This window comes from Lottia gigantea (assembly GCF_000327385.1).
Source record: "Lottia gigantea unplaced genomic scaffold LOTGIsca_47, whole genome shotgun sequence".
NCBI classification, from domain to species: Eukaryota; Metazoa; Mollusca; class Gastropoda; family Lottiidae; genus Lottia; species Lottia gigantea.
Window position 1 is genome coordinate 560,399 of NW_008709640.1, and position 14,019 is coordinate 574,417.

The following is a 14,019-nucleotide window of genomic DNA, read 5'->3' on the forward strand; positions in this document are numbered from 1 at the left end:
TATCTGATGACCTTTTGACCTTTGGGGTCAGACAACCATTTTCGATTTTATAGGGGTTTAAAAATTGTCCATTTTGAACCTTTGCAGTGCTGTGTCTCGTAGCCTAATAGTTATATAGCAATAATTCTTTCGAATTCATAATGCTGAGATTCGAGCTTTCCAGTGATATACAACATGTCTATGTAACATGCATATTTAAAAATTACATTCGTTTAACATTGTGGTATCAAATTTAAGTTGGTTAATGAGATGTCAGTATAGATAAAATGCCTGAGTTTGACATGTCCGTTAAAGTACCATTCTCCCCAATTTGTATCAGAAAGTTCGTTAACTCCAGGCACTTTTGGATATTTGCATTTAGAGATGCAGAAAAGTACTTACATCCATGTAATTGCAATAGACCAACTTCGTATGTACCCGAATGTCATAACACGCCCTGCATCAGTACTGTTATTAGTACAGTTCTAGTTTATATTTTATCCGTTATCGATTGGAACAATAGGGTTTGGGAAATACAACTCATAATCACATTTACCTTACTGCCACCCGCTAACGCGAGGATTAGTTTAACGACCAACGTTTCCCGCCAAAACTATGAACACGACGTCATAATATGTCCACGTTATGAATTGAGCTACACCCCCTCTTCCGTATACCGGGATATATTACCTCTTGACTCTATTAAATATCTTTTTGTCAGTGCTCTAAATTAAATCATGGCATGATTACGTTATCTTGTGCAGATGGGCATCCCAAAATAATTTTGATAAAATTAGTTAAAACATCAACTTTCGTAATCTCATGGGTGCAATGTTTAACGATTTAAGAAAACGGTACATGTTTTATGTTTCAGAACAAGCGAAGTCAAAAACTATTTTCATCAAATCAGAAAAATAAATTAGATTTAAAACATTTCAGAAGTAAATTTCCCAGACTATGTTATATATGAGATAACTGTAAATCTGTAAGGTGTGTTTCTATATACCTGTTTATATCCCAGGGGTATTTAATCACAGCCTGAAATCTTTCATCCAAGTTTTTAATATTTCCTCAATTCCTCCTTGCTATCAGGCAGGTTACATATAGGTGTAGCTAGTAATAATATTCAATTATAATCAATTCGTTGTATAGTAATAACATTCAATATTTAATTCAGTGTATATGATAAATTATCAAATGATTGCTCGTTGAAGTGCATGGGATTAGATGGTTTTGCATCATAAGGTTCAAGTGTATATTGGCACTGCTGGTTTGTAAAGTCAAGGTGTTTAGTTGTGTATGATCAATTATGATGATTGTTTGATGAAGTGCATCGAATTAGATGAATTATTTTGCTCAAATAAGCTTTAAATTGATGTTGTCGCTGCCGATATAGCCTACCTGGGTCCTTCATCACCCTTCACCTGGGTTCAAATCAAGGTGTAGCTTGTGGTAATTTGCGTAATATATGTGTGTGTGTGTATTAGTGTATGATAAATTAAAAGGTGACTGCTTGTTATAGTGCTTTGGATTAGATGAATATTTGCTCAAATAAACCTCAAATAGAGGTTTTCATTACTGATGATAATAATATTCATTTTTGTGTATTTGTGTATGATAAATTAAAAGGTGACTGCTTGTTGCAGTGCTTGGGATTGGTATTTTTGCTTAAATAGGCTTTAATTTGATTTGTCACTGCTGATTGATTAAATCAAGGTGTAACGATAGTAATGATATTTGTACAATTTGATTCTGTGTATAATTGTGTATGATAAATTATCAGATGATTGTTTGGTGAAGAAGACGGGATTGGATGTATTTTTTGTAAAATAAGGTTCAAATTGATGATTGTGCTGCTGATATACTTGGGTCAATTTGGTCAATCTAGATACATACAAAACGCAATGTCGTTTTCCAGGTTTCATTGAAATATATTTCCTTTATACAAATGAATAATTTTTGATTTTGTGTTTATTGATTGGATGTATGATAGATCAAGTTATTACTATGGTCTGTATATAGGCCTAAACATTCAAAACTTGAATCATTTAGATTGAATTTGATATAAAAGTTTAATAAGTTCATCTGATTTCAAGAAACGTGTTATTATAGTTCACGCCTTGAAGATGTCAGCATACAACCCAGTATTTCGAGAAAACAAAAATCAAAAAAGTATCAATCAGAGGAATAAAAGGTTTGTATACATTTCTATTGAGTAATGGGAAATCAGTTTTATGTTCTCATATATTATATTGTATTGACATGTCACTTCGAACTGATATACCATGTCGGACTGACATGCCATTTGTAATTGATATGGCATACCAAATGGGTAGGCTACAACAAGTTGCATGATATCGTATCGAAGCCTTTAAAGTTTTATTGTCCTTATCAGATTTAAGTATTATAGAACTGAGTACAGTACATAAATGTCAAATTTAGAAAAAAAATAGCTACAGGCAATTAAAACTGAGTTATATCAACTGTTTCTAATGCAAATAGATTTTAGTATCACGCTGTATCTCCCCAAGGAAATCTCTAAGACGTTAAAATAATGAAATCGAATCCTTTCAAGATATAATTGTTCTGAAACCATTGACCAACTAATTTTACCATTTAAATTACTATGTCACTTAGGGTTATTCAAAATGAGCTCATACATTTAAATTTTTTAAAGGGACAGATGGGCTTTTTTTTTTACCAATCGTACCTTAGTCTCAGAAACGGGATTCTTTTTTTAAGCTTAACCAGTCAGCCATAGTGTTCACAGATTACCGTCCAAATTTGAGCCTTCAAATCAATTTGTGTCCAGAATTAACCACGTTTGAAAGACAGTAGTCTTTTCTTGAGACAATGCCATATATAAAGAAAATACATCTATAGAAAAAGGAAAATTTTTTTTTTAAGGAATTATCTTATCTTAAGCGATTTTCGTACTTTACTAGTACTTCTGATGATTATTTACATAAATTCGATGTTCAAAGCGGAACTTAAAGATATACTACCTCTTAGGAAGATCAATTTTTTTTAACTTGGCCAAAATGAGTCTTTGTTTATCAGTGAACTTACCTAGTATCAAATCTTTATATCCCTTTATAATCCAATGAATCTATAAAACTAATTAATAGTCAATTAAACTTAGTATTTTTGAAAAACGTTTCTAAGCGTGTTTCAAAAATACTTAGATTAATGAAAGTATGGGCCTAGAGATTCTTTAATCATGGCACATGCAACACTTGTTAACCAAGTTTGAGACTTACAGTTTTTATGACCATTCTAGGGGTAGTATCACTAAAAAATATATAATCATCTTACATTTTACTGTATCAGCTAAATTTCAGTTATGTGTGTTACTTTGAAGAATTATGATTCTGGTCTCCTATATAGTACCTTGGTAAATATTTAGATGACCCTATCCTTACGATTGCAAATCTGGCGTGTAAATATTCGATTATATCTGGATAGATCGACGAAAATAGGGAACAATATGCTTCATATTTTACACAGACATATAGAAAGTTACCGGAATATCACGAACCACAGATATTAATCTTTTCGTAACGATAAATGACTATGCGTGTTTACATGAATAGACAGGTTGAAAAAAAAATTCCTGTTCGCACGTATAATAATAACCTTATGTTATTAAGTTGGACAAGGAAGTGATAATAGACGATAAATAATGCCAGTAAGGGAAATTAGATTTAAAAAATAGTTATCAATATGGGTGAAAGATGGATTATTTTCTGTAATCAATATAACTTATAGTAAAGGTTACACAAGCAAAATTTTCTATACTGCTTGAACTAGAAATAGAGCAATTTAAATCATGTTGGGTGGAAAATGGTATTTCAGTCTTGCGAAATCAAATATACAAAAAAACGACACAATAAGATTAGTAACATTTCATCTGGATTACGTGATCTACAGCAAATTGAATATGTTGTCACTAATTTGATTGGTCGAAGATAGTACCGCAAGAACTAGTCCGAAACATCTGCCTCTATTCCAGACTCTAGATATATAAGCCCCTTTTATACTAGGCCGCTATAAAGCGTTCCATTCCCGGTCCGGACGAGGCCGAGAATAAAACAATTTGTGCCCATTTACGTCACAGTAACTCAGTGGTCTGAGAACGCTTTTTCAGTTGTAGTGTAAATGAAAAGCATTCTCGGCACGGTTATCTATGGAACTCTTCTTGAAGAAGCTAAAATTAACCCTTGTAGTCACCGTGATGTAATCGAAGACATCAGGTAATCAACAATTTCTCTGAATAATGACGAAATTCCACGGTAAAAGTCGCTTGTGAGGCATGCTCAGTAAAGATTTCTAGGAACCATACCGTTTACAGAACTGAGAACCGTTCCGAGACCACCTCCCTGAGGTGGGCCAGAATTCGAACGGTTCTCAGAACGCTCGACTCTTTACATTACACGAAATTCATCCCTTCCGTTATGAGAACCGTTCTGAGAAAGGGGTTATATATATATTTTGACAGTTATCGACAGAAAAACAAGGCCGTTTTATGGGGATTTTTTACACCTGCGAAGATGTGTTTTTCCAACATAATATTAAATTACCTTTTCGATGACTGTAAATTAGTCTTGGGCATCACCGTAACTTTCGTTTTGATAGTATCAAAAGTTTAAAGAATGGTATGACAGAACTACAAAAAAATCAATTTTTCCGCATATATCTGGGCTTTGCGGATCCGATTAAAATAAATAGTTTTAAAACCCCACCACCCCGTCAAAGCAGTTTCTTCAGTCTCTATACGCCAGCTATTTCAAAATATCTATCAGATATAGTCCTCTGAAATAGAGGTAGCTGTTTCGGTTTACAGACACCTTTCAGATGTTGATATTGAGCTCCTGTTATAACTCTCAATCTTTTTGTATTTTTTCAGTATGAGTAAGGGCGTGTACATAGCCATAACGCTGGCTGTTTTGGCCTTTGGTGGAAACTGGTACTGGAATAAATTAAATAAAAGAGCTCGGGTTGAACGTGCTTGGCAAGAAATAAGTGGTCCAGACACAATTCAGAAACACCAAGAACATTCCAAGACATTTAATACAGCTCAAGTAATTAAGGTTAGAAAATGACAAAAACTGATCGAGAAATGAACAAGTCATGTATGTTATATTAGATTAGTGTATTATTAAAAGCCGAAATGGCGTCAATTAGAGGTTTAGTGTGCCGCGAGAATTTTATTTGACAGAAGTAAATTGATAGCAAGGAGACAATGAAGCTATTATATTGAACCAGGTCTTATATCTTAAGTATTTTCTGCCCTTAGTAACCTAGATCAATCTAAAATGAGGTTTATTGAACTGTTATTATTCTATAGGCGATCGTTAAATTTTTTTCCTTCACCTCATCGGCCTGTATTTCGCGATTCCTTTTTTCTATGAATTGACCATAATTTGATTTGAAATTTTGTTAAGTCTTTTCTAATCCTCCCAGTTAGGCTCCAAAGGCTCGAACGTTCCTTCTAAGATATATAATTATATAATTGTCTAAGATGAAAGTAGATCGTTCGTGACTTTAAATGCATCATAAAACAACTTTTACGTTGAAAAAAATAAATTTGGCATTCAAAAGGAATCATTTTTTTAATAGAGCTCTAAAGATTTAATAAGAAGCCTTTACGATTCTTAAATGAAGTCTTTGAGTTGATATCTCTTTCTCTCTAAAAATCAAACTTTTAAAAAGGGCTAGTGCATAAAGGTTATTTAGGAAGTAGGAGAATGACATTATGATTGAAATTTGTCTGGTTAACTTCCTGTTCTTGCTAAATTATCTAATGAAATGAAATGTAGTTATTGATTGTACTTTTTTGAACCTAATAGGGCCTATGAAGACGGACAATATCATACAGTGTGGGAGAAATTTTACCGGGGCAGCGGCATTAGTCTATTTTCGATATGTAATTTCGAATGCGCATAGCCTCGAGCATAATTAGAATACTTTTGTCAGCTCCCCAGTGTAGTATCACTGGAAATCCAGAAAGTACCAAACTTTGCCGGGATTAATCCTTCATCTCTACTGGCTTAATGTTTAAATCACTGGAGCTTGCTTATGTCGCACCTTGTTGTGGTATTCTTGTGATCCATTTCCAGTTGAGAGGAAGTTAACGTTGTGATAACCACCCAAAAGCCTGTTAAAGTAGTAATCAACACGATGTAAATTCATCAAAAAGTAGATGTGTTTATTTTTGGAATCGGATGAACCCCGATAAACAAAAATATTTGCTCGACAATACTAGCCTATTTATAGAACAAGGAACCGATGAAAATTGTCCCGATATCAAATTTACAACACGTAAATACATCAATATATTATCTGCCAGGTTAATATAATTCCATCATGCAACCGACAGCCTCAATCTGTTTATCTGATATACTGATATTATATGCTGTAAGACAATTACTCTATAATAATCTATTACTTCTCATGAGCAACCAGTCACTATAGATCTAATCAGCCGTCGTTAATATGTTAAACTTGATACGGAATATTACAATAGGGAATTACTCTGGTTCAAAACACTTTCCTAACACGAACATAACATCTTGATATTACTAAACATATCCAGATTGAGCTTTCCATATGATGATAAAGCACTGCCCAGGTAATTAAGAAAAGTATTTTGTTACAGCAATAAGATAACCCGAAGCAATTTAATTTCTGATAGATTAGGCTGCATTTAATATTTGATAAAAACTAACTCTTAAACGGATTTAAAAGAGCATCTATTGTCTATAAATGTCATCCAAATAGTTTTTTTAACAATGGCAGAAAGGCTCGTCCAGATTATAACGTTGCTTTCGCAATATTTGACATGAATAGACGCTACAAACTTAATCTTCCCGACATATCAGCAAAAGAGACAACAAATACCGAATCCCTTGAAAATGAGACCAAAAGTGACAAATTCCGTGTTGGACGATTTTTAAGGCGTCGCACAATCTATATCTGTGATTGCGAAGCCTTCCTCATGATGAAATTTGATCGTGATGCCGTTGTATCTATTGTAGGTTACACCAAAGATTTATTGTGCTATAGGATATGCTCTGGCCAACTCTATTATGATAGTTGGTACAGATGGTGTTGTCATTGTTGATGTAACAGAAAGTGTCACTTCTGGTAAAGAAGTACTTAAAGCTTTCAAGAAAATAACCAAGAAACCTATAAAGGCAATCATATACACGCATAATCATGCTGATCATACATTCGGAGCATCGGTAAGTTTAAAAATAACCTTTCTAGTCTTATAACTCAATCAGAATGTGTTCACTCAACCTTCTGGAATAAAAAATGACACTTTGCTTCTGTCAACTCAGCATTCATTTCAGTCAGACTGTTGATGTATTGGAAACCAAGTCCACATTTAACCTTTTAGAAGTGTTTCGTGTTCTTCGTCTTATACTCCCCCAGATTTCATACTAATACCAACACACAAGTGAACTGTTAGAACAACAGAATTGAATGTTGCGAAATATTCAACAAAAAAGCAAAGATATCATATATAGTATTAATTTTCTTCTATTGAGAACGCGGACCTCTGAGAAAACAATCAAACCGATGAGAGTAATTTACACAAAACGTCTACCCTGTACATCATAGTAGAATATTGAAATCCGAAATTTAGTACGGTATCGTATGCTTCAGATTATTCTATATTGTCTCTTACCCAGGGAGTAATTTTTGGGGGCAGTAAGGCGCTTTGTATCCTAGCATAATATTACATTACAATTTAAGTCGTTTTATTGAGTCAAGCTATATTCTCAGACATGAAAAAGATCGCAGGGAAAACCTACGAAAATTCATGTAATAGTAAGGCTTTATTGGAGGCAAGGGGGCAATGCAAGGGTAAGGGATAATAGGAAGAAAACGGTTGAAAATCTCTGGTCTTTTACAATGGCAATTTAAAATCTCTTTATGGCGGACTGATCTAAATGACATAAAACAATTTGATTGAAACAAGAAAAATGATCAGATTAGGAATATGTATATTAATTACTTTCGGACCCTAATCTAATTAATGTTACATTATTCATAGAACATTCGTTAAGACTGAATTTAGATAAAGACACTTAATAGCCGTCTAAGATCTGTTAAAGGTTATCTAATAACGGATTATGGAAGGCAAATCATTAAATACACGGATAAATGCAATTGTTGTTGATAGAGTACCGCCAGAAAAAAACCTTCTACAAAGGAAGTATCAAGCATTCAAGTTATCACTTATTCTATCCTATAGTCCTGGATGATATGTGAATGGAAATTTTGGTGATTAAACGTCTTAATTGTATCCTCAAACACAATTTTCATTATCCAGACCTAAATCTTCATATCAATATATATCAATTTATCCAATAATTTAACACCATTTCCAAAATTTCATTCATTTTTTACAGGCTTTTATTGAAGATCCCAAGAAAATGCCAGAGATATGGGCACATAACGACATAATCAGACAATTTCAACGAGTATTTTATACGCACCAGGCGTTTATGAAAAGAGCTATGAGACAGTTTGGAGCCCTTCTTACTAATACAATTAATGCTGGAATTGGTTCCCACCTACGTCTCAATAGCCATGATTCAAGTATTGGAATCGTCTATCCTAACAAATTATTTATGGGTAAAGAAAGAGACATTATGGTGGCAGGTTAGTAGTAGTAGAAGTAAACCACTTATTTTCAATCTCGTATTGAAATTTCAAAGATATTTTTTTCCAGTCTTTCTACTTTAGAGCGGTACACACTAAATGGTTTTTGTTGCAGTGCTGTCATAATGATCGAAGTTTTTCTTAATAATAACTATAATAGCTTTATAGAAATAAAGCTCCTTGAATTACAGTAACCACGCTAAAAACGTCACACAGAAAATTGAAAGGGTTCCATTAAGATGTAAGTAGGTGTAAGTACTCATATACGACTAGAAACCCCCTTTTGAATTATTTTTATCTCGAGCTTTCTCTCGATGGTTTTTCAACTTTTTATTCAAAAGCCCCGATCGAGTTCGAGCACTTTCTAATGACGAGAAACGGAGTTATAGCCCATGCTTTGTTTTGCTACATATACGTCGTAAAATAAATGAATGGAGTTTTACGTCCTTCTATCGCCGAGGAGATAGGTTTAAGTTGGTATGGTTTATGAAGCAAAATTGCTTTGGCAGTTAAGCTAATATAAAATCCAATACTAATAGATACGAAAAACGAACTAATTGCAATGTTTTTTTTTTGAGCCCGTTCATGTCAGACGACTAAAGCTTGCTATTACCGATACTAAGCTCTGTCTGGATATTTTTGTGTTCTCCAATTAAATAATTAACCAAAGCACCAATCTGGGGTGAATGCTGTAAGTAGTTGGTTAATCTGTTTTTAGCTATTAAAGTATTTAATATGGACCTATTAGATATTAATTTTTTCGACCCAGCTGGCAAAACATAAGACCGTTAACTGAAAGATTGACTAAAGTAAATAAACTGGCTATAAAATCTACACAACAGAATGGAAGACATTGAATAAATAAATTGCTAATAATAAAAGCGCGGACCATAGAGAGAGCATCCATATTCAGTTCAATATTAAAGTCGTCTACTTAAAAGGATGATGTTCAGTTTTCTGCTCATTTTACAATCGAAATAAGTAAGATGGATTACAGTTCCTCAGACGTGCAGACATTTGTGCAAGATTTTATTAACGATGTGATATTGAAATGTCCAAACGAATTAAAAGATTTAATCTAATCCTCGTAAGATATTTAGAAGTATCACTGCACATGAAGAACAACAATTTTTATGGATATAGACTTCTGATTATTTCTTTAAACACATGCAGTTAACGTTCTCAGGTGATGAATTGTTGGTCTGAAGATTTTATCTAATCTAAAGTGACCTCTAAGAAAAGTTAAGATAGTCACACCCGCACAGTATATTCTTGAGGCGGATAATAATTAGCAACCAATACGTTCCCCTTTCTTTTTTTTTCAAATCAACGAATCGCCTGTACAGTCTTTACGTAACCATCGTACGCACATTTTACCAAAGTATATATTACAGAATGTATGTTGTATTTAAGTTTAAGTAAGTTTGGAAATGCAATTTCTTTTTGCGTTTTTTCACAAAATAAATAATAGGCGCGATAGTTGTACATTCAATCAATACAAGAAAAGAAATCCAGGTTCAAAAATTAAATGAAAAAAGAAAATTAATGATCTAATAAGAATCTATAGTTGATTTATGTTCAAACTACGAAACTTGACAGGCCTACATTAAGCGATTAAGTTATTAAAGATAGCTTGCCAGGTAAGGAAACATACGCCCACTGGCAGCTGTCAGAAATGATAATTGAGTCTTAAGAGTAGCCAAAATATGAATTTTCTCGTTTCAAAGATCTTCATAATGTATCTGTAGTGTGAATTTATTCATATATATATATTTACTGTCAGTTATTTATGCTTAGTTTTTCACAATATTTTCAAAATCAATATTAATAACCCCAAATACATCAAATTAAATTATCAAATCACTCTGCTCTGGTGTCTTAAATCTTTTAAGATATTTTATCAGTCAAGGACAACTGTTTATCTAAATAATCCGACCATCTTCATAATGACATTGACAAACAAAATCAAAATCATCTGTAAATAATTGTAGCCTGTAGAGTGAGCACGAACCAAAAGTGAACGGATGGACGGACCGACAGGGTGATTACAATATACGCCCATCTTACGTGTGGGCGTATAACAAAATATAATACTATTGCCATACATGGGTATAAAGGTCAATTTAGTAGGGGGAGACGAAAGAGAAGTGAATTTTATTACGCTAATACAAGTTGCTTTTTAATTGACCAGACTAATCTCGTAATCTGAGTCTCCGGTGTAGTTTAGTCCACATTATGTTATCTTTACTGAGCCGTTTCAGTAGCTGTTTTTTTTTTTTATCTTTGTAGGTCTGAAATTAAAATTGGTTCACATCCCTGGAGAGACAGCTGATCAAATCGGAGTGTGGGTCGAGGACCAAAAAACCTTTTTATGTGCAGACGATATATACAAAGCCTTCCCAAACCTATATGCTATTCGTGGTACCCCAGCAAGGGATCTGTTGGATTGGACCTCATCAATTGACACGATGATAGCTTTGGAACCAGAGCATCTTGTACCTAGTCATACCAGACCTATGAAAGGTGGTAAATACATTAAAGACTTATTAACGACGTATAGAGACGCTATCCAGTTCATACATGATCAAACAATTCGCTTAACCAACAAAGGTTATCATCCGGACGAGATAGCAACATTAATCAAGCTTCCTAAAAAGATGGCATCGTTATCGTACCTTCAGCAATTCTACGGTACCGTGGAATGGTCAGCAAAGGGTGTTTATAACACGTATATGGGTTGGTTTAGTGGTGATGCTACCGAATTGTTTCCCTTGACACCTGATGAGGAAGCTACCCGTATGGCCAAATTGGTAGGTGGCGCCAATGTCTTAGCTGCTCAAGCTAAAGATGCCTCTAAAAAGGGAGATCACCAATGGGCCTTGCAGTTAAGCTCGTACGCTTTGAGAGTAGATCCGGATGATGTTCTTGCTAAAGATGTCAAAGTGAAATCGTTGATGTCTCTTGGAAGACGTCAGATTAGTGCCAATGGGAGGAATTATTACTTTACCAGCGCAATGGAGGAATTAGGGGAGGTCAACAATGAAGTTGGTGATGAACAACGAGCAATGTTTATACAAAACGTTCCCATTCTAAATCTATTCAACATGTTACGAGTAAAATTTATTCCCGAATCTTGTGATCATTTGTATTTAACTGTTTTATTTGTATTCAAAGACACCAATCAATTTATACGAGTACAAGTGAGAAATGCTATAGTATTGATACACGATAAACCGTCTAAAACTTACGATATAAAGGTACAAACAACAGAGAGTATATGGAGGCAGGTTTTAAGTAGTAGATTTTCAGCATTATCATCAATGGCTAGTGGAGAGCTGTCCGTTGAAGGTGGAATGTTAAAATTTAAAGAATTTATGGGCTGTTTTGAAGCTAGCTAAATCATTATTTTAAATCACCTTTTCATATACATGTATATATTACATTTATATTTTAGTTGCCTACTTTCGAAACAGTGATCTTTATGCAAAATTATTCCTTTGGCTGTACTGGAGTACAAAAGCCCAAAAATTCAAGTTAAGTTTTTAATTCGTCGAAAAAAATAAAAGCCGGGAAAGCAATCTATTTGGCGGGGTGGAATCATATAACTGACATTTCTTTTCTTCAATACGTCAGCATATTGGAAAGGTTATAAGGTTTTTTATTGTATTCTGATGTCTTCTCAAATGGTTAGCTTTGATTTATTCTTGATTTAATACTGGCAACTTCCTGGTTGCATTATAATAGATATTTCAGGAACCGTTTGTTTCACAATCCTGTATAAACTATTCGCTAACACGACTTATTGTGTGCCAAGTGTGCAGCTAAATATCCGACCTTACAAATGTCACTGCTTTCAGCACTTTCATTTAAGTGAAATGAAATAATTTGTGTGGTTATACGTAGGCTACTATTTTATGCTCGAGTTTATATTAAGGAAGAGATGTATGAAATGAGGAAATTTAGAAAGGAAAGGCGGTATCTTAAACTATTTTTCGCTGTCCGACTGGTGTTGGATCGTTCACATGTATATGGAGCATAGGTTTATTGTTACATTCGAACCACTAGTTGGATTTCCCATATTAGCTTTCTCTGAACTCTTTGTGGTCATTTAGGGCCAGTTTTTCAAAAACTTTATAAATATAAAATCAAGACTATTGTAAATTGTTGACCAATAAGATTACTCAAACTGAAAGACTATCTTATGTTTTCGTAAAAATCACTCATATCTATTCAAGTAGTCTTATGTTTTCTAAATATTTTGTCACTTTTTTCATTAACTTTATAATTGTTTGATTTCGATGTAAATGATTCTATATATTTGTAATTCTAAAGTTTTATAAAGTTTATTTTCCAAATCTACAACTCGATCTATGGCTTCTTTTTAGCACTAAGATGGATATTTAGGGTTAGATGGCAGATAACAACTCACTAGTAATAATATTTGTTAAGACAAAGAAGATTATCCTTTTATTATCAGATTAATATGTAGCTCAAAAAGCTATCCCTACAAAATAATGTAAATCTGACGTCGGGTTTGCAGCTTGCAATTTTGAAAAAAAAAATGGACGGATAAATCATAGAAAACCATGGCAAGAACGAAAAATTGTAATTTTTAAAGCAAAAGTCAGATATTTTTTACACACGATTCTAATCGACTCGGCCAAATTTCCACAACATAACACGATCGGGGTTGTCAGTCTCGGAGTTCGGTGTGATAGTAGCCTAAGCCTACCAGTACAAAGAATCGTAAAATCAGTGGCTTATTGGCATGGGGACAGGTTTTAACCAACCCCACGGGCTCCCACCAAAATAATATACCAAAGTATACAGTTATAATAGCAAACGGCAATATTTAAATGAGTGAAATGACATTATCTTAAAAATAAAAGGCATTAAATTGACTTACAGAGTGGTCCCAGAATACGGGAGAGGAAAAAAAAAGAATTTCCTAAGGTGGAGCTCCTACTCAAATAGTTGAACTATTGCGTAAATAATCATCAGGTGATTGGTAAAGTATTTGTTGAGTCACTGAAACTAATGACCTGAATGAACGAAGACGAATTCATACCATTTAAAGATCACCCGAAAGAAGTTCTGTGGGAATGGTTTGGGGTCATTAGTAGAATTGTGTTATAAGGATTCACTCTGTTGGAACTACATTTAATTCGGTTGAAAAGATAACCTCAAACACCAATCAGTAAATACAGTACCGAATGAATTTTTATCAAACTTTTTATTTCTAAATGTTCCGAAGACCTAGGAAGTAGAAAAGATGAAAATAATCATCAACTGTAGCCAAATTATAGCCAAAATGAAAACTTGACCATTACCAAATCGTACAATAAGAACCTTTTCTGGTAATATTTC

General features: G+C 33.7%; 1 protein-coding gene across 1 annotated transcript; it reads left to right on the forward strand.

Annotated features, from left to right (window-relative positions):
• Positions 1–2,105: 2,105 nt before the first annotated feature.
• LOTGIDRAFT_234133 (hypothetical protein) lies at positions 2,106–13,010 on the forward strand (the record flags this gene model as incomplete). Its single annotated transcript, XM_009061285.1, has 5 exons — positions 2,106–2,173; positions 4,886–5,069; positions 7,017–7,223; positions 8,400–8,652; positions 10,942–13,010. The coding sequence occupies 5 exons, from the start codon at positions 2,106–2,108 to the stop codon at positions 12,048–12,050; spliced, it is 1,821 nt and encodes a 606-aa protein (XP_009059533.1). The 3' UTR covers positions 12,051–13,010.
• Positions 13,011–14,019: the final 1,009 nt, after the last annotated feature.